This window comes from Lissotriton vulgaris, chromosome 11 (assembly GCF_964263255.1).
Source record: "Lissotriton vulgaris chromosome 11, aLisVul1.2, whole genome shotgun sequence".
Taxonomy (NCBI): domain Eukaryota; kingdom Metazoa; phylum Chordata; class Amphibia; order Caudata; family Salamandridae; genus Lissotriton; species Lissotriton vulgaris.
The window spans coordinates 386092839-386119357 of NC_141699.1; the positions used below are offsets into that span (position 1 = coordinate 386092839).

The 26519-nt window shown below is 43.5% G+C and overlaps 1 protein-coding gene across 1 annotated transcript in view; it reads left to right on the forward strand.

Moving 5' to 3' along the window:
- The window catches only part of LOC147679831 (uncharacterized), a 553220-nt gene that overhangs the window by 477438 nt on the left and 49263 nt on the right, over positions 1-26519 (forward strand). The window contains exon 5 of the mRNA XM_086943391.1: positions 8062-8232. Within this exon, the coding sequence (XP_086799517.1) occupies positions 8062-8232 (171 nt within the window). The remainder of the gene's footprint in view (positions 1-8061; positions 8233-26519) is intronic.

Below are 26519 nucleotides of genomic sequence, written 5' to 3' on the forward strand. Positions count from 1 at the left end.
CAACAATCCACTCTGCTGTCCATACAAAAGACAGATTTGGGATCTGCACCGTACCTGTTCTTTGCAGCATGCATTTTAACCCTCTGTGCTACTTTATGCTACTAGAGAAATCTCTGGACTCTCTCTCTAAAAGGAACATTAATCCCAAGAGTTGTACTGACTTTTTTTGTTGCTGCCAGAAAGCTGGGTGCACAAGGAATTCTTCAGAAGGTGTTTTAAAATCATAAATTATTGCTAAGCACAGCACCCCCCCCCCCCCAAGGTTGAGCGCAACCTCTCCAGGTAGGTCATCGCCCAGTGCGGTCGCACCAGTCGCACTGCCATAAAGCCGGCCCTGATCACTTAGCACAGTTTGATTCATTTTAATTACAGTGCGTCCACCACTCAAGCTATTCAGGTACTATTTCTTCTTCCTTCCCCCACCCACCACTTTTCCGTGTTTCTGCCCCTGCCATCCTCCCCACTCCTTTCAGTCTTTACTTTAAACATTAGCACACACACCATCAACTGGCCATGTGACTAATTTCTCTAACTGTTACCCAATTGTAAGAAAGGTACTTACACTGCCACTTTGGCTAAAACATCCAACACGTTGCCCTATTTTAAAAACCATGTACCTGGATGGCTATTTAGAATGTACGTACTTTGAAAGCGCAAACATTTTTATATTCATCTCTTCTCATTTGTGATAGCCAGAATACCTGTATTTAAAACCATGCCTTCTGTCATTTACTTAACACACACAAGTATATTTCACACATCACACGCCACTGCCTGTGTTTCCAAGATGTCGAAGCCACATTCCAAGCAGACACATTGACTTCGGATCATTAGCAATGGTTGCAAATGTCAGAAGTATTATGCCCATGACTCAAGTCTGAGCAAGTTTCCACAAACACGTTTTCTTTATAAGCAAACACTCTTCTTTTCACCACATGCTGTTTAATTTGACTACTTATATTTATTGCCTTTGTCCTCTCTTCCTGAGTGTTTCCAAAACTATGTGGGTATTCTTTGCTTTCTATTGTTCCATCTGTACACAATTTCACTCACACCATTCCACTCCACACAATTCCACGCCCAGCAATTCCACACCACATCACACAATTCCACTACACATCGAACAATTCCACATTTCACAATCCCTCGTCACACAATTCCGTCCATGGCACATAATTCCACTCTACGTCACTTGATTACACTAAAGGCCACATAATTCCACTCCATCCCCATGCCACATAAATCCAATCCACATAATTCCACTCCAGTCCCAACCGCATAATTCCACGCCACTCAATGCAATACAATTCTACTCCATGCCACACAATTCCACATCATGCCACTCAATTCCATGCCACATATTTCTACTCCATGCCATATAGTTCCACACCACTTCACAGAATTCCACTCCATACCTCATAATTCCACTCCACAAAATGTCATTCCACAGCACACAACTGCACTCCATATCTAACAATTGCACTCCCGCAAAATTCCATGTCTCACAATTCCACTTCCACACCACACAATTCCACACAACACACCAAAATTCCATGCTACATAATCCCACATTACATAATTCCACTCTATGCCACATAATTCCACTTCACATATGTCTCATATACTCCACACCACATAATTCCACGCCACTCAATGCCACACAATATCATGCCACACAATTCCATGTCACATAATTCGACTCCTATCTACATTACACAAGTGCACTCGATATCACATAATTGCACTGTACGTGCATTCCACACTGCTCAATTCTGTGACACATAATTTAGTTCTGTGTCATAGCATTCCACGCCGCATAATTCAACTCCATGCCACATATTTCAACTCCACATATTTCTAATCCAGTCAAGACCACATAATTCCACTCCACGCCATATATTGACACTCCATTGCACTCCACACAAGTCCACTAAATGCCACACAATTCCACTTCACACCACATAATTCCTAATCACACCACATAATTCCACTCCACACCACACAATTAAACTCCACCCAATTGCACTCCTCCACACACAATTCCAGCCCATGCCACTCATTTTGTTGTCGCCTAGGAGGATCAATAAAATCAGAATGGGAGGTCGTTCATTTTCTCATCTTTCTCCCTCCCACTGGAACAAGTTACCAGACGACATAGCGCTTGCCCCACCTTAGGGCATTTTAAAATTAGTCTTAAAATCCGAATGTTCAGTCACTAATCAGTTGTCTCCCCTCGGCTCTTCTAATATTTTGGTGCCAAGAGATCTTCTTGGGGATGATTCATTTTGCGCCTAACAAATGTTAATAATAATAATAATTCTACACCACATCATTCAACTCCATTCCACATCACATATTCCCACGCCAGATAATTCCACTACACATATTTCCAATCCACTCCACACCACATAATTTCTCCTCATGACACATAATTCCACTCCACTCAATGCCACACAATTCAATGCCACACTATTCCACACCACACAATTCCATGCTGCATTATTTCAAGCCACATATTTCCACTCAAATAAAAAACACAATGCCATGCCACACAATTCCACACCACATAATTCCACTCCATGCTACATAATTCCACTCTGCGCCACCCCACATAATTCCATGCCATGCCACTCAATTTCACACCACATAATTCCATTCAACATTATTATTCTCCTTTCAACAAAGCATAATTCCACACCACACAATTGCACGTCCTGCCACCCAATTTCACACCCAGCTACAAAATTCCATACCAAATAATTCTACTCTATCTCACATAATTCCATACCATACCACATTATTCCACACCACACTACTGATCCCAAATAACGTCACACAGTTGCATTCCATTTCTTATAATTCCACTCCACACAATTGCACTCCACATCATAAAATTCTACTGCACACCACACAATTCCATACCACACAATTCAATGCCACATAAATCAACTCATGACACATAATTCTACATCACATAATTCCATGCCACATAGTTCTACTCCACAGATTTTCAATCCTTTCCACACCACATAATTCCTCTCCATGACACATAATTCCACTCCACTCAATGCCACACAATTTCACTTCACACCACATAATTCCACTTCACACCACATAATTCCACTCCACACCACACAATTAAACTCCACCCAATTGCACTCCTCCACACACAATTCCAGCCCATGCCACTCAATTTTGTTGTGCCCTAGGAGGATCAATAAAATCAGAATGGGAGGTCATTCATGTTTGCATCTTTCTCCCTCCCACTGGAACAAGTTACCAGACGACATAGCGCTTGCCCCACAATAGGGCATTTTAAAATTAGTCTTAAAATCTGAATGTTCAGTCACTAATCAATTGTCTCCCCTCGGCTCTTCTAATATTTTGGTGCCAAGAAATCTTCTTGGGGATGATTCATTTTGCGCCTAACAAATGTTAATAATAATAATAATTCTACACCACATCATTCAACTCCATGCCACATAATTCCACATCACATATTCCCACGCCAGATAATTCCACTACACATATTTCCAATCCACTCCACACCACATAATTTCTCTCCATGACACATAATTCCACTCCACTCAATGCCACACAATTCAATGCCACACTATTCCACACCACACAATTCCATGCTGCATTATTTCAAGCCACATATTTCCACTCAAATAAAAAAACACAATGCCATGCCACACAATTCCACACCACATAATTCCACTCCATGCTACATAATTCCACTCTGCGCCACCCCACATAATTCCATGCCATGCCACTCAATTTCAGACCACATAATTCCACTCAACATTATTATTCTCCTTTCAACAAAGCATAATTCCACACCACACAATTGCACGTCCTACCACCCAATTTCACACCCAGCTACACAATTCCACACCAAATAATTCTACTCTATCTCACATAATTCCATACCATACCACATTATTCCAAACCACACTACTGATTCCAAATAACGTCACACAATTGCATTCCATTTCTCATAATTCCACTCCACACAATTGCACTCCACATCATAAAATTCTACTGCACACCACACAATTCCATACCACACAATTCAATGCCACATAATTCAACTCATGACACATAATTCTACATCACATAATTCCATGCCACATAGTTCTACTCCACAGATTTCCAATCCTTTCCACACCACATAATTCCTCTCCATGACACATAATTCCACTCCACTCAATGCCACACAATTCCATGCCACACTATTCCATACCACACAATTCCAGGCTTCATTATTTCACGCCACATAATTCCACTCCAATAAAAAATAAAAACAATGCCATGCCACACAATTCCACACCACATAATTGCACACCACGCTACATAATTCCACTCTGCACCAACCCACATTATTCCATGCCACACAATTCCACACCACATAACTCCACTCCATGCCACATAATTTCAGTCAACATTATTCCTCTCCTTTCAACCTAGCATAATTCCACACCAAGAAATTCCACGTTGTAAAACATAATTTCATGCCCAACTACACAATTCCACACCAAAAAATTCTACTCCATCTCACATAACTCCATACCATAACACATAATTCCACACCACACCACTGATTCCAAACCACGTCACATAATTGCAATCCATGTCTCATAATTCCACTCCACACAATTGCACTCCACCTCACACAATTCTACTCCACACCGCACAATTCCATACCACACAATCCAATGCCAAATAATTCAACACCTTGCCACATACTTTCACTACATGGCATGTAATCCAATGCCACATTATTCGAATCCACTACATAAAATCCACTCCACATAATTCCACTGTGTGACACATCATTTTGCTCCGTTACATAATTCCACTACATTCCACATAATTCCACTACATGCCACATAATTCCACTCCACTCCACAACAGCTAATTCCACTTTACTCAACACCACACAATTTCACACCACTTAATTGAACTCATCACATAATTCCACTCCATACCACATATTTCATTCAACTCCACTGCATGCCACATAATTCCACGCCAATCAACGTAGCACAATTCCATGGCACGCCACACAATTCATGCCTGCCTAATATAATTCCACCCTACACTACATAATGCAACCCCACAGAATTGTATTCCATGCAACACAATCTCCCAATACCAGGCCACACAATTTCAAGCCATGCAACAAAATTTCACACCTCATAATTCCATGCCATGCCAATTAATTCTACTCCATGCCACATATTTTATTCCATGCCCTTTCATTCCACTCCACTTACCACTGCACAATTCCATGTCATACAATTTCATGCCACACAATTCCATACTACATCACATAATTCGTATCCACACCACATAATTCCACGTCATGCCACATAATTCCACACTTCACCCCACATTTCCACTCCATTCCATGACACACAGCCACTCTATTCCACTACACACAATGCCACTCCGCTCCAAAATCAAAAGTGCATTAGCGCTGGATGCATCATAGTTCGTTTTTATTATTATTTTTAGTCATGTTGCTATACAGCATGGCTACAAATCATTCTCAAAGTTTACAATGCCCATGCTGTCCAGCTGGAACAACAGGCAATAACAGAGGCAATATTCTCAAAAGGAGACCTGTTGCCGTTTCCAGTTCTTGCGTGCCACTGCTCCTGAATGGCTGCAGGTTGACTTGGATCCAACGAGGTCCACAGTTGACAGAAATGAACCCTGTTGCCAGGCAACAAATTTGCCACAGTTACTACACTAAGTAACAGTGAAATTCTGCTGCAAGTTAAAATGATGGATTTTTGTTTTGTTTTCACATAATGTTCATAATTTGCCCCTCTGCTCCTTTCTTCTGCTCCTCCTGGTCCCCACTATTGCTTCACGGGGGGGCAGGTAGCACCAAGCCTTTGGTGAGTGACCCAAGAATGATGAATAGAAATACTTTCTCTAACACTACCTAGTCACTGGGAAATCCTCTGGAAAGCATCCCATTCTCTTTTTTACAGCTCATCAGTGCCCTTATGGAAGCCAACCAGCCAATGCCAATGGCCTAGCCAATGCCAATGGCCCACCCAATGTCCATGGTCCACCCATGGCAAGAGCACATTACTCATCCTGATAAAACCCCAAAAATATTCCCAGAACACAATCCAATGTTCTGGACTCACACCTCAACTAATCACTCCCCTGCCCAGAAAAATCACATTGGTGGAAACTTTTCCATGCAATCTGCATATTTTTCTGGGTAGCATTCCTGTTCCATTATTAGGTCTCAGCTAGACAGCGCACGCGCTGCGCTGTCTCTTGGATACATTTCCTTTACACACATTGGGCTTACAGCCCCTCCATAACTTACTTAGCTTCAGTGTTGCTCTAATTTGCATCGCTCATATTCTTCATGGCATGCATGTGTCATGTCCCCATCTTTTTTGGGGTTCAAGCACTCCATATGAGTGCTTATGATTTCAAGCCGTCCCCCATATCCCCATCCTTGTTTCTTCTTTTGCCTTCTACTTTCACAACACACATGTTTCACCCTCTCCACACACCCACCAGTAGCGGCCGGTGTCAGAGGAGAGTGGCGGGGTGGGAGGGTGGGGGGCACGACAACAAAAAAAGGTTAACAGAAAAAAGAACTTACCTGCCGCCTGCCTCATTGGCGGTCTTCTGCTCCTTTTGTGGCTCCACTGCAGGCACAGGCTCCCAGAAACCCCTGCGGCCAATCCTGAAGTTGCGCTTATGCATGAGAGCAGCTTCAGGATTGGCCTGAGCGCCCATGATTTGTGCTCCCAGGAAGATTGGAAGTCTGTGTTTGGTATCTCCTACCTGGCAAAGCAGCTGGGTTGGAGAGAGCTTCCGTGCGATTGGCTGTTTGGCCTGCCTGAGGCGGCCGACGAAACCCTCATGCACAGTGATAACTGTGCAAACCGACTCCCATGGGTGCCTGTTATCCCCCTGGCCCCACTCCAAGAATCTGGGAAACAAAATAAAATGATAACAAACCACAGTTTATTATCATTTTCTTTGTTCTTTTTTTTACGCTGCTGGAAAGGGGGCGACGCTCATGTACCCTAGTAGACGAGCCGCTGCTGGTTTGGCCTTTCCCCTGTCTGTCTGCTCCCTTCCCCGTTGTTATGTTGGGTTCTTCCCTCCCACCTGTTTCCCATCTGCTGCCCCTCATTCCAATTGTCCCAGCCACCATAACAAAACAAAGCGCTATGATGCGGATACCCCTGGCCACGTCAGAACACTTTTTTACCTTCACCCCAATCGCCCTCCATCCCACTCATGTTGTGTAGCTTGCCCCCATTATGTGTATCCTACCCCTCCTGCAACAACAATAAAATGCTATGATGCAGCAGCACTGACCGCATCATAGTGCTTTTTCCCATGACTTTTAGACATGCTGAACAGCAGCAGGGCCTCTATACAGCATGGTTAAAAGACATTGCCAAAGACAATAGCTCTCGCATTGCAGAAGCCTTTTGGCTTTGCCAGTGCTTGTTTACAACCCCACTGGGTGTACTGCAGTTTATTTTCCGTGCTTGGATTAGGGTCCATGTTACCCTTGTATATCTAGCAGAAGTCGTCGGTTTCTTAAAACTTACACAACCCCCCAACCCGCATTTAGTGAAAATGAATGTCCTTTTCTTCCTGGGCTTTTTGAAGAGCAAAGAAAGGACTGACGGCAAATGGTCGGGCTGTGTATAATGTGTAACACAACTGTGGAATTAAGAACCTTGTACTTCTGGGACAGTCTTGAAATAATTGGCCTGTAGGCTTAAACCACTACTCCTGCACAGACTCTCCGTGTGATCTGCAACGACTCATTCCCTTCCAACCGTCCTCTGCAGTCACCTGTCTCTGCCCTTTGTGTCCTTGCCCAGCAGCTCTGGCTTTGTTGCTGAAGCTCGGTTTGACCCTGGCTCCCTCCTCACCTCCGTTTGCCCAGTTCCACGCCATTATTCCCTCACTAAACAATGACAAAACCTCCATGGTAGCTTATCGTTTGTGCAACCTATACTCACTCACAGCAGCCTGTTCTCTCCCACATTTTTGCAGAGCGCGTGGGAAATACAGAAGACAAGGACGAGAAGTCATCTAACCATGAAGGAGCCTCAGCGACATTCCAACTTTATGCGAATTACAAAACCAAAGTGTCCGACACGGACGGCAAACAGCTCTGCAAGGGAGACTCTGCGATTATAGCTATGCCGACGAACTCTAACAGAGGTAAGAAGACTGTCAGGTTCTACCTCAAATCCGTCAGTTGAAGTAGGGGTGATCATGCCCTTGTGAGACCAGCTATCAATCAATGTAAGAGCTTCTACAGCATAGAAGAACTATGGCACATTTTCTCTGGGTCCTGGATCATCAGGGTTGAGCGCACTATCCATGGTGGGTAATCTTGATGATGGGCCACAACTATTCAGCGTCTTTTAAGAGTAACATTTTTAAAAGGAATAGGTCTTTCATTTATACACAGGAAATAAGAGCAGCTACAAATCGAAAACTAGAAGATCCTTTGGTGTTCTGGGCCCAAGATGCGATTGCGACCCCCATATATCAACTGAGTGGTTACACAGCAAGGCGCAGTATACAAATATAATGTAGATTCCGGTTGCCTGTGTTGTTCTATGAGGTTAGTAGGATTTTGTGGAATATTGTAAAGTCTCAAACACTTTTGGGGTCTCTGGTATTCTACAATGTGTTTACAGTGCTAAGTCAGTGGGCCAAAAGAGCATGACAGAATGATACAAAGCATCCCTGTTGTTTTAATTGGTTGACCGTCCTTTACACTTTATCGATGAACCCTCAATTTGACCACACGATTAACATGGTTTCATCCCAGCATGCACCAAAATGCATAAACAGCTGCTCCAGGTGACATGGGTCTCTCAACCAACTTGGATTTTGCTACTGGCTTGCATGGGAGCTTCTTCTGAAGTGCCACAGGGTCAATGTTCTTGAAGTGCCCAATTATCTCTATCACTGGGATCCATTTGAGGGGTTTCAGAGGTACCAAAGCAGTTCATGAGACTAATCAGAGATCCTAACAGGTTACAAAGCCAGTATCATCAAAATATACTTCGGTAATACTGGAATTAGCACACAAAGCAGTTGTCTAGGAAATACCAAAATGCATGGGCATAGATCTAAAAAATGGCAAGCATTGGTTCAGATTTTTGGTTGGTGGCAGCATCACTGGACCTGCTCGTTCATAGTCATAGCTTGGATACTGACGTTTAATGTTGGGATCCATTCGCACATATGAACCATGACATCTTTGAAACAAAAAGGGCTGTAGTCCAGGGACCATTGGTCACAGAATCAAGGCCATCAGCCTCAGTCATCATGATGCTATTCTACTATCCTGGGTAAAGTGGGAAAATACCAACTTCCACATAGATAATATTAGCCGGGCAGGTCGGTGAACATTGGATCCTCATCACACTCAAAGTCCTGGAAGGTCTGCGACCCTCTTGCATTAAATTCAGTGCCTTTGGTTGTAGCAAGTGATCTGCAAGATCCTCGAGCCTCGTGGTCCTCTCGTGTCCATGAAATGATCTCCTTGAAATATTTAGTCTGGTGGGCTTTGCTCTAGTCATCTTTGCCAGAGGCTAGCATCATCTCCGCACTTTGGGCGATACAGCATTCTCTTCTTCTGCTTGGATAGGTCAATCAGCAAATATAGTCCCCAGCATTCTCTTAGACCTGAAAGAAACAAGGATATAGATAGCTCTAATCCTGGAAAATGTCCCCTGTGCTGCTTCGGTAGAGCTTCTCCTTCAGTTCTAGACAAGTTATAACTATTTGCTGATTTCAGAAAGTATTTTTCTAAGTTGGAAGCACCAACGAGAAGCCAAGACAAACCAAACAGGCTTTCTTTAAAATTAAAAATATTTCCCACTCTGAGCAGATCGAATCTTTGAATGCTTGCATTTGATCCTTTTGTATTGTTATGTTAGATATTTTTATAGAGCCATCGCTTGCCCCCGAGGGCGTCTTGGCGCTAGCTCAGGAAAGGAGACCAAATAGATCTAACAGTTTGAGTGTAACAAAGAACATGTTTTGAGGGCCTTCCTAAAGGCCCAAAAATTATGTTGGGCTTTGATATGCAAACAGAGATCATTCCAGGCCTTAGGGGTTCTTAGCTCTTAGCTTCTTCCTCCTCAGTTGAATCTAGGAACAGACACCAGTTTGGCTGATGCAGATCACAGGGAATGAGTTGGTAAGTACCGAGCACAGTGCTTTTTCAAAAACCCATGGCTAGTTCAATGCAGTGCTTTGAAAAAATGTGTATTAAAGGGAGGGAGCAGGCGAAACTGATAAAGTATTTCTGATAGTCACAAGTTCAGTTAAATTTTAAAGAGCCGTTCCCACTATTGCAAAGCGACACCCAGCACAACACACCAGGCAAGGGCAGATCATGCGCTGTTGCTGGGCAGACCTCATGAGCTTCGAAGGATGTAGATGTATGTTCCCCATTATACCCGGAAATCATGAGGTATCTGGGGTGCAAAGACAATCTGAAGTGACCCCACCATTTTGTGCAACAATCACATTATCCTTTGTAGGGAACGTTTTACACTGCACATGGCCTACAATCCACCCAGCACATGTGTAACATTACACATAGACACACAAAAGCAAACACAGACACAGTACACACACCGTGGCATGTCAGGACTTGTAGTGTAGTTCCTATTTTCCCTATAGGCCCTGCGCATTGGAATAACATAAACAGTAGTATGGACGTAGAAGTGCTGTCTTCCAGGTCTCTACTGACTATGCTAAACTTAATTGGGTTTGTTACCAACTAGCTCAGAGGTCACTGGAAACTTTCTTGACTGAATAGGAAGTGATCAGCTTCCCTGGTACAGACAAGAAGGGATTCAGTTTTCCAACAACCGCATAAACATGACAACTTTGCTCCTTAGAATAAGAGTCAATCTCTAGAGTCGTGTGAAACAATAGACAGTTATTTTACTCAGTCAGTTGTGCAGATTACTTTCACCAAGATGCAGAGAACAGAGAGACGGGCGTTTTCAATAAAAAGGTATTATTTATTGAACAGTCTTTCTTCTCACGCAAGAGAAATGAATTGCCACAATTGCAAGACTAGTTATTATAAAAAGTGCGTACAGTAAAATGAGGATTGCGAAATAATACTGTAAAAGCATTGGTATGGTTTCTTAGCCATACAATGGTTAAAATGAATAAAATATATACAGTCATATATACATTTAGCTAACGTACTCAACTGGTGCTTCTAACTACGCCTACCCCAGTGTACCTGACCTAAGCCTAATACTTCGGAGGGAGTAAGTAAGTAGCAGTTTTAGTTAAGTTGGTTTTGCCAAGGTTTGCTTCAAGAATTCTCTCTAAGGGTTTAGTCAACACCATACTTCTGGAATAGAATGTTGAAGGTCTTGTATCTCCTTCCAGGACTCGATATCCCAGTCACTCGCAAGAGTAGGCTGGAAACGCCGGAGCTGGATTTTCTCGGCAAGAGAAAAGACAGCGTTCTCTCAGCGCATCGAGGAGGAGGAGGGGCAGCGTCCGTGGGCAGCTTGTATCTGCTGGGCTTTGTAAGGGACAGCTGTTCTGCTCCTGTGTTCACCACACCATCGCTATCATCGATGTCGTTGAGGCAGCGCTTGCTTAAGGCAACGTTGGTAATATTTATACCTGAATGGTGCCTTGTTTGACGTAAGTTTTTGGACATAAGACGTCAATAAAGATGTCACTAGGAAGTGATCGTCTCTCAGTGCTCATTAGAGTTCTATTACTAATCAAAACATAGCAAGCCGGGCTTTCCCAGGTTGCTGAGTTTTATCTTGTTGAAGAACTCGGAGTGTAATCTAGGAATCTTAGATAGTGGCTTTTGCTCTAATGAGCTGCAGAGGAAGAGATTCTGAAATGTGGCTCTGATCGTGTTAGGCCAGAGACGAGTTTCTGAAATATTGCTCTTGATCGTTTATGCCATTATAGGGGTATAAATGGATTATAGCCGTCTAGAGGCATAAGGTCACAGTATTGATCGGGGTCCAAGATTAGAACGCGACACCCACTCCACGAATTTATGTCCATCAAATTACTAAAAACTATAGCAATAAGATGCATGTGTAACATTACCCACCCCAAAATACATATTCGCATTTGAAATGACGTATTTGAAATACATGGTAATATTGGTACTGTACGTCTTTAAGCATAGAAATCATTCAAAATTATAGCATATGTAATCAGTGAATGATATTGCGAAAAATTACACATGAAATATCTCTTTATACAGAAAAGAAGTGCAAGATAATTTCATCACATATAAATGCATTGCTGTAAAATGTGCTAGAGGCTGATGTAAAGTTATTATGTCTCTAGATTTATCTAAAAATAGAAGTTCTGTTCTTTATGAATAGGTCTATTTTAAGCAAAGAATTTCGTCCCAGAAAAAAGGTAAATATTTTTAAAAAGTGTTCAATTCAAAAAAATTGTTCATGGTGAACGGGGAAATAGAGTTCTAACGCTTTTCAGCAGTTTTTGTTGATCAAAACTGAAGGCCGAATTCAGAGTTCATGGGAACGCTGTGTGTCGGAATGTTTTTCAAAATTATTGTTTCTGTTCAGGGGAGAACATCATATCAGACAGGCTCTCAAAAAATTGGTCTACAAAATCAGGTGACAGTTCGACCAAGTTCGATAGTGCTGTAACTTGGCAGGTGTGGGAATGATTGCTATCATCAAAGTCTGGATCAGCAATGCTCACAGAAGGTCGTACCTGGGTGATGTTGCTTTTGTTTCTCGCTCCACTGTTACCACCTAGTCGTAGCACAGGAGTCTCAACGAATGCCGTCATCAGGATTGGTAGCCGCTGGGGACAACACAATGCGTGAGCCGTTACAGGACTTAGCAAAGTATCGATATCCATTGGTACTGCTGATGGAAGTGCAAGACAGGTGTCCAACACGTACTCATCTCCGCATAGCATACATCGAAGCACAGGTAAGATGCAGGTCTGCCATATAGGTCTGAATGAAAGAAACCAGGTCATGTTCAGATCTCTCAGCCTGGCCAATCCAAGGACTCTAGTTATGCGGTCCCGGTAGCGTATTGCTAGGATCGTTTTTTCCATCCTTGTCGGAGTCATGTCTGAGTTTAGGCTTGCCATATCGGAGCAGGAGGGTCAAAAAAAATGCCTGCTACAAGTCCCCAAATCAGGGGTATGCCGCCAAAGACTGAATGGACAAAATTAGGAATGATTCCCAGAATTGCTTTGAATGGTGTTAACAGTCCCGTAAAAATGGCCTTAAATACGCCTGGGATGCCTATGGCACTAGACATGTTAAGAATTTGGCTAAGCATTTCTGTGAAATGCACGGGGCAATTTGTTGATAAAAGGTCATGAATCTCTGATGTTGTCCTTGCAACTAGGAGATCAAACGTCTCTTTTGATGACGTGATGGGCACTGTTGTCTGCAAAAGCACAGACTTCATTCTGCTTAAAGTATCAATTCGTATAGAAGAGACATTCAAACGAGGCCAAATGGGAGTCTCGGAGTCTCCAGAGCCGTTTGGAAACAATGCTTGCATACTGCATTTGACCATGGAAGTTACGGTTACGAGATATGCTTTCCCTGGCAAAAGGCCACAACAGCTGTGATCCGTTATTAGAATGTAACTCCCGTTCGAGAGCTGCTTAAAGAAACGCTCTATCTGCGTTGCAGGTGTGACATGTTGGTGGCATGAAAGGTTGTTTGAATTTCCTTCACAGGCCCCTTGTAAATTAATACCCTGGCACAAAAGTATACCGCTTAGTGAATGTTTGCAGTTTTCACCACTAAGAAATACATTTTTGTTGCTGTCACTATAGCATGTGTGTGTATATGGTAATTTCCATGCTACCCTTTACCCAAACGTTCATACTGGCCAGTCGGTATGTATTCAAGGCAATTTTTAAATCGGAAAGTTGTTATCGGAATTGTGATAATCCTGTGTATTATCCATTCAATGACAGGACTTTCTGACATTGTCAATGGTAATCTCTCAAGTTTTTCGATGCTCAGGATTGTATAGTCTGCTCCTTTCTGTGCCAAGCTGATTTGTTTATCAGTAAGGTTAAAGATGGAAAACAATGACGTTGTGCTGATTAAACGCCATGGCACATAGACTGAACGAAGATTTTGCAGCGTCCAGCCTAACTGTACAATAGAACGCAATTGTGACTGGCCATGCTGTAACATTAGCAAGTCTTTGTCTATTTTATCTATGGCAGATGATACAATACTGTCCAGTGAATATATTCTGGAGGACAGAGTCATTAACCCATTGTCCACAACAGAAAGTGATTTTTCCAAATTAATACGATCAATTTCTCGTATTTTTTCAGCTGTTTCAATTTGTGTTACTTTCCAAGCCTTGTTTTAAGCCGCATATATACTGGTCGCTATGAAACGCTTTTGACGCTGCTTGCGTGGTCCCAGAATGAAATCACGCAAATCAGCACCATCTTTAAGTAAAGATAAGTGTTGCTTAATTTCTGCCAGTGTGGATGATTCTAGCCATTCAAAGCACAGCTTTCCTACACTGTATGTTGTTACTATCCCTGGATGTTGTCTCTGGGAGTATCTAGGGTCTGGTCTGGTCATTGTTAACCCTGGTGTTTTGTTCAGGAATCTATCTTGACAGTTATTTGTGTCAGTAGGCCAGATTAACCACTTTTTCCAATCAGGATGTGTTCTGTTTAAATGTAAAATTTTAGATACGTCTATTTTAATATCTGTAGTTGCATTATCAGGTATTGGCTTTGGAATAGACGGGTTGTTAAGGTCTTTAATCTTAGCTAGGCCAAGACAGGTTGTTTGGTGAATTGTGTCATTTAAGAACATTATTTGTTCTGGGATCATGCAGGCTCGAAATAATGCTTCTAGGCCTTGTACCTGCCAATCTTTTGTACCCCAGATGGTTTTTGTTTCAATGTTATTTTTCCAAAAATCAAAACCAAATGTCATCATTTTTTCATAAAATGCTTCTGAATATATTAATTTAGTATTTGTCAGCATTGTTTTCAATTCTGTTTTATCTAACAGTTTATAATAAAACGTTTCTGCATCACTGGTGTTAAACCCTGAGAAGTACTGGAATTTCTCATAGAATGTTTTAGAACTGCTCTTAGGTGGAGTGGAACAATGTTCCCATTGGTTATATTTAAAAACATTTCTAGGTTGTGCAGATTTATGCAAGTAATGGTCACCGTAATGTGAGAAGCAGTACATCTGTTCATAATTAGACGAACCTTGTAAATAATCATGTTCTGTAAATCTAGCTGACAACATGAAATCAGACATCATTATTATTATTATTATTAAATGGGATTTATAAAGCGCACTGACACCGTGGGTTTCCTGGCGCTGTGAGACATCAAATTCCAGAACTGAGGGTTAGTGCAGGGTTAGCAGGGTGGGGGGAAGAGAAAAGTTATTATTAATACTTTCAAAATCCCAATCATCAGAAAATGTACTTGGTTTTACAAAGTCACTTAAGGAAACCTTGAACTGGTGAGGATATTTCAGGATTTCGACCGCACCATATATTTCATAGTCAGTTTTGTCCCATACCACCCCCCCCCCCCGGGTATTTGAATGGCTGTGACATTTACTGTTGATAGTTCTCTTTTCTTCACGTGGGATGATCTGTGTGGTTTTAGGACTAGGTTGATGTTCTGACTTGTTGTGTCCATTGAACTTTAATAAACTTTCCTAAAATTTAAACTAAAATTAGGCCTAGTAGGAGTATAAGTACCCCTGAGATTATCCAATGCTCAATCAATGGTGCATTCAGATTTACTTCTTTGATTTGATGAAAGAGTTCAGTTGCTTTTTCTTTAAAAGTCTTTGTTTCTGGCATCACTTCAGGGTCGGTTTGATCTTCAGAAAAGTTGTCGAAATTGATGAAGTAGCCAGAGGCAGTTCTGTCAATTGCTGGAATTGTTCTTTCAATTTGTCTTTCGGTAGCACTTTCTGACGCCACATCATTGTAGACTGGTGTTTCTTGACAAACTGATTCAATCTGTATTCCAAGTGGCACGAGTTCCATGGCATTATTGCATAGTCCCTCTCTGTGCACTGCAGGCTTATCGAATGTGATTAGTATTTCAGTTTGAACCTCTTGGATTGTTGCAAGTTTGGGTATTCTGTTGTCTCTCGGGAGTCCACTGGACCTACTGTTGATTATAGGCCACATGCTTGTGGTTTTACCAGGTCAATTGATACAACTCTGTTCTCCTTTTTACCAGCAAGGGGCGGTAGCACTACTGATCTTGTTCAGTTGATTGCCAAGACAGGTACTACTTTTCTGTAAGAAGGCCCAAATTTCTTGTTCACCGCTATTTTTTCTCTGACTAGATCCCCAATCTTTGGAATCCAGACAGGCCTTGCTGGGGCTGGTGGTGCCTCTTCAGTGGTAGTTGGCTGTTGCTTTAACTTTATGTTGCTTAAGGATTTTCTTGTTTCATTCAAGTCCTGTAAAACAGCCAAAAGATCTTTGATGTCAAAGTCTTTATTCTTATCTTCTACCACTGATACCTGACTATCTAAGTCCTGAATGTGCATTCTAGTTCCGAACAATAGTTCGTATGGGCTGAAACCTTTTAGAGAATGTCTTGCCAAATTGTTTAGACTGAGCTGGACACTTATTAAATGTTTGACCCACCCATCACCCGAACCTAATACCTTCGCTGTTATAGATTGCTTTATGTCCCGGTTTTTTCTTTCCACTACACTGTTCCCTTCGGGGTGTGATGGACAAGAGTATCGCAACCCAATGCCCATACTGGCCATGGCCTCCTTATAAGCTCGAGAGCTGAAAGCAGGACCCTGGTCAGAATGGAACATGGCAATTGCGTATGTGCCGATAAAGACTCGCAGATCTTTTATAACCGTTCTGGCGTCAGCCGAGCGCTGGGGCCACATCCATATGAATCTTGTACAGGAATCCACTGCGACCCTGATATATTTATAGTTGCCGTCCCTTTGTAGGGGACCACAGTGGTCCAGGTAAACACATGCTAATGGTTTATCTGAGATGAGAAGGGGAGTCTGCGCCAGTCGTTTTACTGTTGATACTTTCATTCTTTGGCATATTTCGCATTCTAATACATATTTCTTAGTTTGTATTCTCATGCGAGGCCACCAATATCTCTGTTTTAATAATGATATTGTTGCGGAAACGCCAGCATGTGCAGAAGCAAGCCCTTCATGTGCCGCTGTAATTAGTCCTAACCCGTGTTCCATGTTTGGAATTACTCTATCCCCCACTCCAGGGATTCGAGCAAAAGGAACGGAGTTTGCATCAATTACGTATGCATAATTGAGTGGATAGTTCACTGGTAGTGCTGCACAGCTGCGCTTTTTGAGGACGTTTTTACTGCCAGCGTGGTTTCCCCGTCTATGTATTTTTCTGAACGCTTTTTTGTGGCTACGGAAGCCGGTTTAGTTGCTTCCGCTGTGGCTGTATTAGCCAATGAATTCCCTGCAACGTGAACGCCATCACGTTGATGACTCAAAGTGTGTATCACGTGAGTCTTTTGTAGTTCTTTCTGTAAAAGAACTACCTGTTTCCAAAGCATTTTATGCTTGATTGTGGCACCTGTGTCATCATTGAAATCAGTTTGAATCCAGCTCTGCAACTTATTATTGTAAGAGTTGACGCAAAAATGCGAATCGCACACGATTAGTGTCGGGAATTCACGTTCTGCATTTTCAAGCGTCACCTTTAAAGATCTGATTTCAGCTCTCTGAGCCGAACAGTTTCTTACTGATTCAGTTTTTGTTATTTTTGGTCTGAATTTACCGCACAGCCAGCGACCTTTAACAATCGCGCAGGCTGCATCGTAGGATTTATTTTCTACGTTGAAATGCTGTATGAATCTGTCTGTGTAGATTATACAGGAGTATTGTTGGAGAGGCAGAATTTCGATTGGCAAAGGATATTCTTGTTCATATTTTAAATCATTCAGTTTTTCGAATTGCGGAGCAAAATAGTATTTCACGTCGTCCGCAGCAAGAGAATTTACATACTGTATCCATTTCGGATCCAGTGACACTGTAGACAGGTTTACTGGGCTGAATAGCGTCTCGAAGGCGGATTCCGCTGTGAGGACATTAATCCTTTTGCTGTGTGCTAGTTCCCTTTCATTAGCTAATGCAGTTAGTATTGCTTTCACAGTATTTTCTGTGAGACTGAATGTTTTTTCTGCTTGTGTGTACAAGTGAGATTTGTAAGCTATAGGTACCTTTTCTCCCTCATTAGAGGTCAGGTACGTGAATCCGCATCTTCCTGGGATGACTCGGATTACAAGGTTGCGTGTATTGTCACGTGTGACTAATTTTGTTTTTGCTAACATGTCTGTTTGCAGTGATCTCAAAATTTCTGTGTGTTTTTTAGTCCAGTTGATTGGTTTAAAATCAGGTTTAATTAGTTCATAGAGAGGTTTAACCCTCTCCGCATAATTTAGAATGTAAGTTCTACCGAAATTCAGGAAACCTAGAATCGATTGTAAGTTCTTCAGCGTTTTAGGTGCTTGGAGTACAGCGCACTTCTCTAAAAAGTTGTCCGCTAGGCTTTTTCCTTCACTTGACAATTCGTATCCTAAAAATAATACTGTCAGATGGGCAATTCGAGACTTTTTAAAGTTGAATTTGTAACCCTCTGCTGCGAACCCAAGTATTATGGTGTTCACTCTTTTCAAGTGAATCTCTAAGTCGTCGTCTGTGAGATAGATATCATCTACATATGATAATGCCTCATCATCATACATTTGTAGTAACTCTGTTACTCTGGCTGAGAATAGTCATGGGCTGTTCTTGAATCCCTGTGGGAGCCTACAGAAATTTTTCTGAGACCCTATTACTGAGAAAGCGGTCAAGTATCTGCTTTCTGGTGCAATGTTTTGACAAAAGAAACCATTTGATATGTCTAATGTCAGTTTATATTTTTTACGAACTATGTTATTCATTAGTGCAGCACTATGCGAATTTTGTACTGCGAATGTTTTGCAACATGAGTTTAGGTGTCTGTAATCCAAAACTAGACGATATGAATCGTCCGGTTTGGAGACAGGAAACAAAGGATTGCTCATTTGAGAGGTGCATGTTTCAATCACCCCCTGGTATCAAGTTGATCTAAAATCTCCCTGACTTGTTTTTTAGCTTCTTGCTTAATTGGATACTGCCTTTGGGCAGTCGGTTGACTTTTTAATAACCCTGGGCGGAGTTGGCGGAGTGGGGCTTCGCGGAGCTACGCGAAGTGGGCGAGAAACTACGCCCACCTCCGCACTCCGCGTAGCCCCACTACGCAAACACCACTGGCCGCCAGCCCCGCCACCCGCCCTCCCTAAATACTTTCAATTAAAGGAGTCAAATAATTAAAACACACTTACCTTGCCCGCCGCTGCCCGCCGCGTCCCCGGGGCTCGCTATCTTCCTTCCGTCTTCCGTCTTCTTTACTAATGCGCATGCGCGGGCGGCCGTGCAGGCGCATTTCTCACGAGAAAATGTGCATGCGCGGCCGCCCGCGCATGCGCATTAGTAAAGAAGACGGAAGACGGAAGATAGCGAGCCCCGGGGACGCGGCGGGCAGCGGCGGGCAAGGTAAGTGCGTTTTAATTATTTGACTCCTTTAATTGAAAGTATTTAGGGAGGGCGGGAGGGAGGCGGGTGGCGGCCAGCTACGCTCCGTCTGCGGAGCGTGCGTAGTGCCGCCTGGCTACGCCCGCTCCGCAAAATGCGGAGTAGGCGGCACTACGCACACTCCGTTCACGGAGCGTAGCTGGCCGCCCACCCTTACTTTTTAACTGGATTTTGTGAGGAGGAGAGTCCTCATCCCATCCTACATGATTTTTATATAATGCTGGTGCCTGGGCCACTGCCTATTTCCTTGCATATACATATTTAGTGTGAATCGAAATGTGATTCGAGAAGGCAGGCATAATCATTTCTTCGCCACGAGGGCACTCCCTGACAAACTCTGGGGGCCAATCTTTTTCAGCTAACAGGATGTCATAGCCTTTTGAGAGTTTATCCCAAAATAGACCCCTTATTTTCCTAGTCTTATCACCCTCTATACGCAGTGTTATTTCGTATATCTTATGAGGTTCGCTAACTCTGGTGTCTGCAGTTTCTACTTGAATGTATTCATTTGTGTCCACTGTCTCCAGATGACTCATCAGGATCTTGCGAGCTATGCTGATTTCTGCTGCGCTGTCTAGCATTGTCTGTGCCCACTCCCCGTTTTTCAACTGTGTCCTCAGTATTCTCGGCATGTTCGATTACTCTTAATACTGGCTACCTTCTTTCTTGGAAATTGTAACTTTTTACTTTGAGCAGGTTCCTTGTCTTTGGACTTGGTGTGCTCTCCTGGGTCTGACCGTCCTCTTCTTTCCGATTTCTGCGAAAAAGATCGAGAGGGACGTGTATCAATACTTTGATATCTGTCAGGCTTCTTCAAATTATCCCTATTTCTAAGGTTATATCTTTTCTCAGAGGGCTCCCTCTGGGGAGACTGATGTTCTCGAGTCGGAGTTCTTTCCCTCCGTCGAGGAGACCTTCCTCTGGACTGGAAAACTTTTTCTTTGGGAGTGGATTGTTTATTTCCATCCCAGCTCTTTTTAGGAGTGTTTGAATTATTTTTAATAAATAATTTTTCAGGATTTTCGAGCAGTTGGGGCTTTACTGGTTTTCCACCCAAGCTGTCTCTACCTAGTTCTTCATAACTTTTTTCTATAATTCTGGCAAGCTAAATTGGTTGATCTGTTATATCTGTTTCCTTCAACTTCTGGCGGATCGCCACAGATGCTGCTTCTCCTTTTATATTGGCTAGTAATATAGCCGAGACCTGCTTGAAGTCTTTCAGTAATTTCATTCCAAGAGTTAAAGCAGGTTCTGGACCGTATTCATTCTGAATCTGTTTTAGCACTTCTGGTATTACCGCCATTGACGGAACACCATGTGTTTTCGTGTAAAAGGAAGCAAAGACTGTACCCCAAGTGTCACAGTCCTCCACGTGTGGTGTGACCCCCATTGGAAGGCAGATGGTCAGGATTCTGTGTTTCTCAATAGGGGTAGTATTCGGAAATACTGCCTCTATTTGAGTAATTTTCTTCGCTAACCAGAAAGGAATTTGTTCCCGTTTTATGGGTGTTTTACCAAGACATGGTTGTATGTTCTGTGGTGTAATTTTATTTGTGTTCCCCTGATGAGGGGTCTGCTGTGGTACATTAACAGCTGTTTGGACTGTAGCAGTCCGCATTACATATTGGACTAATTGTCTATGTATTTTAATTAATGTTTTTAGCTGTGCTAACAGCTCCTCTCTTGACATTTTTGCAATGTCCGGATGTGGTGTGTAGCTGGCTAGAACCGGCCACGTTGCTCCTGGTCTACCTAGTGGACCGAGCCTGGTAATATGATCATTATGTTTTAGGGCACCTTTAAACCAGAGCAGGAATTTTAATGGGATTTCAATCTCCTCGAAAGGAGCGTACTCTTCCGGTGGATCCCCTATTTTGTAATAGTGGAACTCGTGTGTTGCGGTGTTTGCCGCTGGAAATTTTATCCAAGAATAGAATACCTCTGTCTGCCGATATTCGTGCCTCTATCACGAAGACGACTGTGCCACCTTGCGTGGTCAGTCCATTTTCTATAAGTATTGACGTTATAGATTTTCTTAAATGTACCGGAATGATTATTGCACCCGGTTCAGTAGTCCCGTCGGGACCCTGCTGAGTCGCATTTACTGCGGCATCATCGTCTGACATTTTATTGTCAGGAAGGTTTTGCAGAGCAGGTCTCCAAGGAGACAAAGATTAGGTGCACAATATTTTGGAACACTGTATCCTACAACGTTGAATAAACCAGAGCTTTACATAGGAATCTCTTCCTACTAAGTTCGGGCGGATTTTAACCTTTCACCCACTCCAGACGTCTATTGGAGTATTTACGGTAGAAAGGGGTCTGTGTGAAAAATGCACGACTGAGTTACTCTAACGTCTTGCGTTAGTTTTATCGCCTTACCAAACGTTGGGCGCCATGTAGTGTACTTCCTATTTCCCCTATAGGCCCTGCGCATTGGAATAACATAAACAGTAGTATAGACGTAGAAGTGCGGTCTTCCAGGTCTCTACTGACTATGCTAAACTTAATTGGGTTTGTTACCAACTAGCTCAGAGGTCACTGGAAACTTTCTTGACTGAATAGGAAGTGATCAGCTTCCCTGGTACAGACAAGAAGGGATTCAGTTTTCCAACAACCGCATAAACATGACAACTTTGCTCCTTAGAATAAGAGTCAATCTCTAGAGTCGTGTGAAACAATAGACAGTTATTTTACTCAGTCAGTTGTGCAGATTACTTTCACCAAGATGCAGAGAACAGAGAGACAGGCGTTTTCATTAAAAAGGTATTATTTATTGAACAGTCTTTCTTCTCATGCAAGAGAAATGAATTGCCACAATTGCAAGACTAGTTATTATAAAAAGTGCGTACAGTAAAATGAGGATTCCGAAATAATACTGTAAAAGCATTGGTATGGTTTCTTAGCCATACAATGGTTAAAATGAATAAAATATATACATTCATATATACATTTAGCTAACGTACTCAACTGGTGCTTCTAACTACGCCTACCCCAGTGTACCTGACCTAAGCCTAATACTTGGGAGGGAGTAAGTAAGTAGCAGTTTTAGTTAAGTTGGTTTTGCCAAGGTTTGCTTCAAGAATTCTCTCTAAAGGTTTAGTCAACACCATACCTCTGGAATAGAATGTTGAAGGTCTTGTATCTCCTTCCAGGACTCGATATCCCAGTCACTCGCAAGAGTAGGCTGGAAACGCCGGAGCTGGATTTTCTCGGCAGGAGAAAAGACAGCGTCTCTCTCAGCGCGTCGAGGAGGAGGAGGGGCAGCGTCCGTGGGCAGCTTGTATCTGCTGGGCTTTGTAAGGGACAGCTGTTCTGCTCCTGTGTTCACCACACCATCCCTATCATCGATGTCGTTGAGGCAGCGTTTGCTTAAGGCAACGTTGGTAATATTTATACCTTAAAGGTGCCTTGTTTGACGTACGTTTTTGGACATAAGACGTCAATAAAGATGTCACTAGGAAGTGATCGTCTCTCAGTGCTCATTAGAGTTCTATTACTAATCAAAACATAGCAAGCGGGGCTTTCCCAGGTTGCTGAGTTTTATCTTGCTGAAGAACTCGGAGTGTAATCTAGGAATCTTAGATAGTGGCTTCTGCTGTGTCATTTGCTCTAATGAGCTGCAGAGGAAGAGATTCTGAAATGTGGCTCTGATCGTGTTAGGCCAGAGATGAGTTTCTGAAATATTGCTCTTGATCGTTTATAACATTATAGGGGTATAAATGGATTATAGCCGTATAGGGGCATAAGGTCACAGTATTGATCGGGGTCCTAGATTAGAACCCGACAGACTGAATGGAGCAGGTCTTCCCTCCTCCAGGGCTACAGGTACTCCTGAACCTAGAATCAGCCTTCACTAACTACCAAACTCTTTGTACCCTTATATGAGGGGGCAGTGCCCACTTATGGTGCATCCCCGGGATAGCAGAGACTAGTGCTTTGCCACAACATGTCAACAGAAAATGGACTCCTCCAAAATGCTATGGATTGTGAATTTCACTGAGTGAAAAATCATGGGGTGGGTTAGAAACAAGCAGGAGTCCCTTCTTTCCATTGCCTTAAGAGGGTCTGCATCCCTGTAGGAAGGTGGCTACCTGACTATGGTTACCACAGATTTTTTTCCTTGTGTTTAGCTGGTTTTCGACTTAGTTGGCCTGGTTCCCTGCTAATCAGGGCCCCAGGCTATCTGCTCTCTCTGTAAAATGGATTCCATGTACCCTAGGTGCATAACTAGATTGGCTTGGGTCACCTTATCAGCCCCTGTACAGAGCACTATAGGGGCCCAGGGCATAGGTGCATCCAAGGCCTACCAGGGGCTGCAGCATATCTTTTGCCACCCCTGGCTGGCTATCTAAAATTGACACAACTGGCTGATCACTCAGCTGGGGCAAGGTGGTGTAATCACCCCTTGCTTAGATATAGTATGCCTATATCTAAACCTATCTGTACACATATATACCTATCAGTCACTCCTATGGCAGGCCTTAACAATCCTGGAGGTAGAGTGCTTGGTTTTATGTGAGATGGTGCTCTAGCATGAGCTGAGCCTGTCTGCAGCTGTCGGGACCAATTCCCTAAGCTGTTCCGAGATATTACCATACCATATACTACTAAGTGCATTATAATCCTCGCGGTTATATGTTAACTTTGGTTTGGCTTTATCAAAATATGTCGTGTAAGGTGTCATACGATTTGGAATACTATCCCCTCAACAGTTCTGTCAACGGGGATAGCAATCCACCCCTCTAGAGGGAGAAGACATGTTACTTTACTGAAACGCGGTTGATTTTTAAAAGAGCCTCAGATCCACAAAATGGATGCTTCTGCCACAGACACGAGTCTGGCCTCCTGCTGCTGACCGAAACTCAGCAGAGGAGGCCTGGGCAAAGGCTTTCCTGTCGCAGGGAGGTGTTACACACTCCAGACAGGAGATAGTGGATTGTAGCAGGAAGGTTTGAAAGAAACCAGACACTGCCTGGGGAGCACAAGGCTGCCCCTTGCATAATCCGGCCAAACCGATTCTGGGGCACACCAGCCCCTGTCCCAGCACGGCCACGATCAAAGGAAAGGGGTGTATCCACCCCCTTCCTGGGTCCCACCCATAGGAGGGGACCTAGCAGGTAATCCAGCCCCCTAGATTGGTATAAGAATTGGAGCAATGCCAACGCACTCAGGTTATCCTGATGAAACATAAGAAACGAAATTCTGGACCCTTCGACATCCTACTCGACGTAGAAGACTGAAGAATCTCCCTTGTGGTCAAGGAGTGACCACCCTGTGCAAACAGGCACCATCCAGCACCTCGACGTCTGCTTTGTTGCAGTTCCCGCCGGAACTCGAGCAACAGAGATCGACGAGATCAAGCTTGCCTGCCTTCTTACAGCCCGATCCACAGTCCCTGTAGAGCTGAGACCCGTGGAGGTGACCGGAAGCGTGGGGCACGCCATCTTGAAAAGACCACAAGAAGCTGACCGTGCAGCCCACGAGTGACCCTCAAAGCTGTACACCGGGGTTTGAGAAGCCCCAACCGTGAGCCACTCTTGCACCGAAGCTCACCCCTGTACACTCGACGAGTGCTGGGTGGGGCACTTCTGCTTTCTTTGGCTCGATGCGTTGGCCCGGTCACTTGCCAGCTGGCTTGTGGCCCCTGTGCCGACGAAAACCTAAAACCGACTTGCGATTCTGGTTGCTCCAGACTTGCACCAGCTCTTCTGAAAAGGAGTACCCGCTCTGACCCTCCTGGTCCGAGTGAGAAGTAATCTTCCAGTCCTGCGTGGATTGCTCTTGCCAAGTGTTGTTTGCTCCGATCTTGAAGCCGACAGCGCCGATGGTGAGAACCTGCGTGGGACAGATCTTGACCCGCTCCTGGACGTCACAGATGCCCCAGAGCCCACGTGGCAGCGGAGAGAAGCTCCTCAACAACCACCTGATTGCGCCTGACATTGCCTGGTTCCGTCCTGGTTCCACCCTGGTCACTGCTGAGTGACCCAGACCCTGTCCCCTCTGCTTTCAGGTACTTTACGACTCTGATCCACCCTTGGATCACACTGGACACTTCTCCTTCACATCGCATGCAGCATCTTCAGCTTCAAGCACCAAGAACCTGCGTGACGAAACCCGACGCCACTTCGACCCTATGCACCCGCTTCCTGTGGGTGAGGTAACATTGCAAGGCCGGTGTTCCCACACTGGTACACACCTCTAGGGTCTGTGTCTAAAGTTTTGTCCCTCTGGGTTCAGCGGAAGTATCCTAAAACTCTAACTGTGTAACTTTTACGCACCATTGACTTAACACTGGTGCATGCGTGTGCTTTAAGCGCTGCACCCGAATCCCGCGGGCTTTTCCCGACTTCAGCATTGCTTGTCCCGACTGCTCCCAGCGATTCCCTAGGCCCTAGGCCTAACCACTGTTCGATTGGTATCTCTTATACCACTTTCTGAATATATGGTTTGAGTGGCCACCCGCCCTCATCCATAATTGTGCAACTTTGTATGTTATACTGTGCTTTTGATTTAACGCTTGTGCCCCTTTGCTCATAAAGAGTACTGGGGATTATTTTAGAAATAAACACATATATTTTTATAATATATACTTGTGTGGTGTCCTTTCATTTGATATTACAGGACTGTGATTGGTAAAACAGCTCGCTTAACACGACCTCTTGAGTTTAGCCTTTAAGGCTGCTTAGTCTATGCTACCAATAAGATAGCTTGTCTATAAGGTTGACTTACAACCAGACACCATAAGGGATTGTTTGGACTGATACAAGGTGGTTCCAGAATTGGAAACATCATATATCAGGCCAACTTCTCACAATCCCTGAAACCTCAA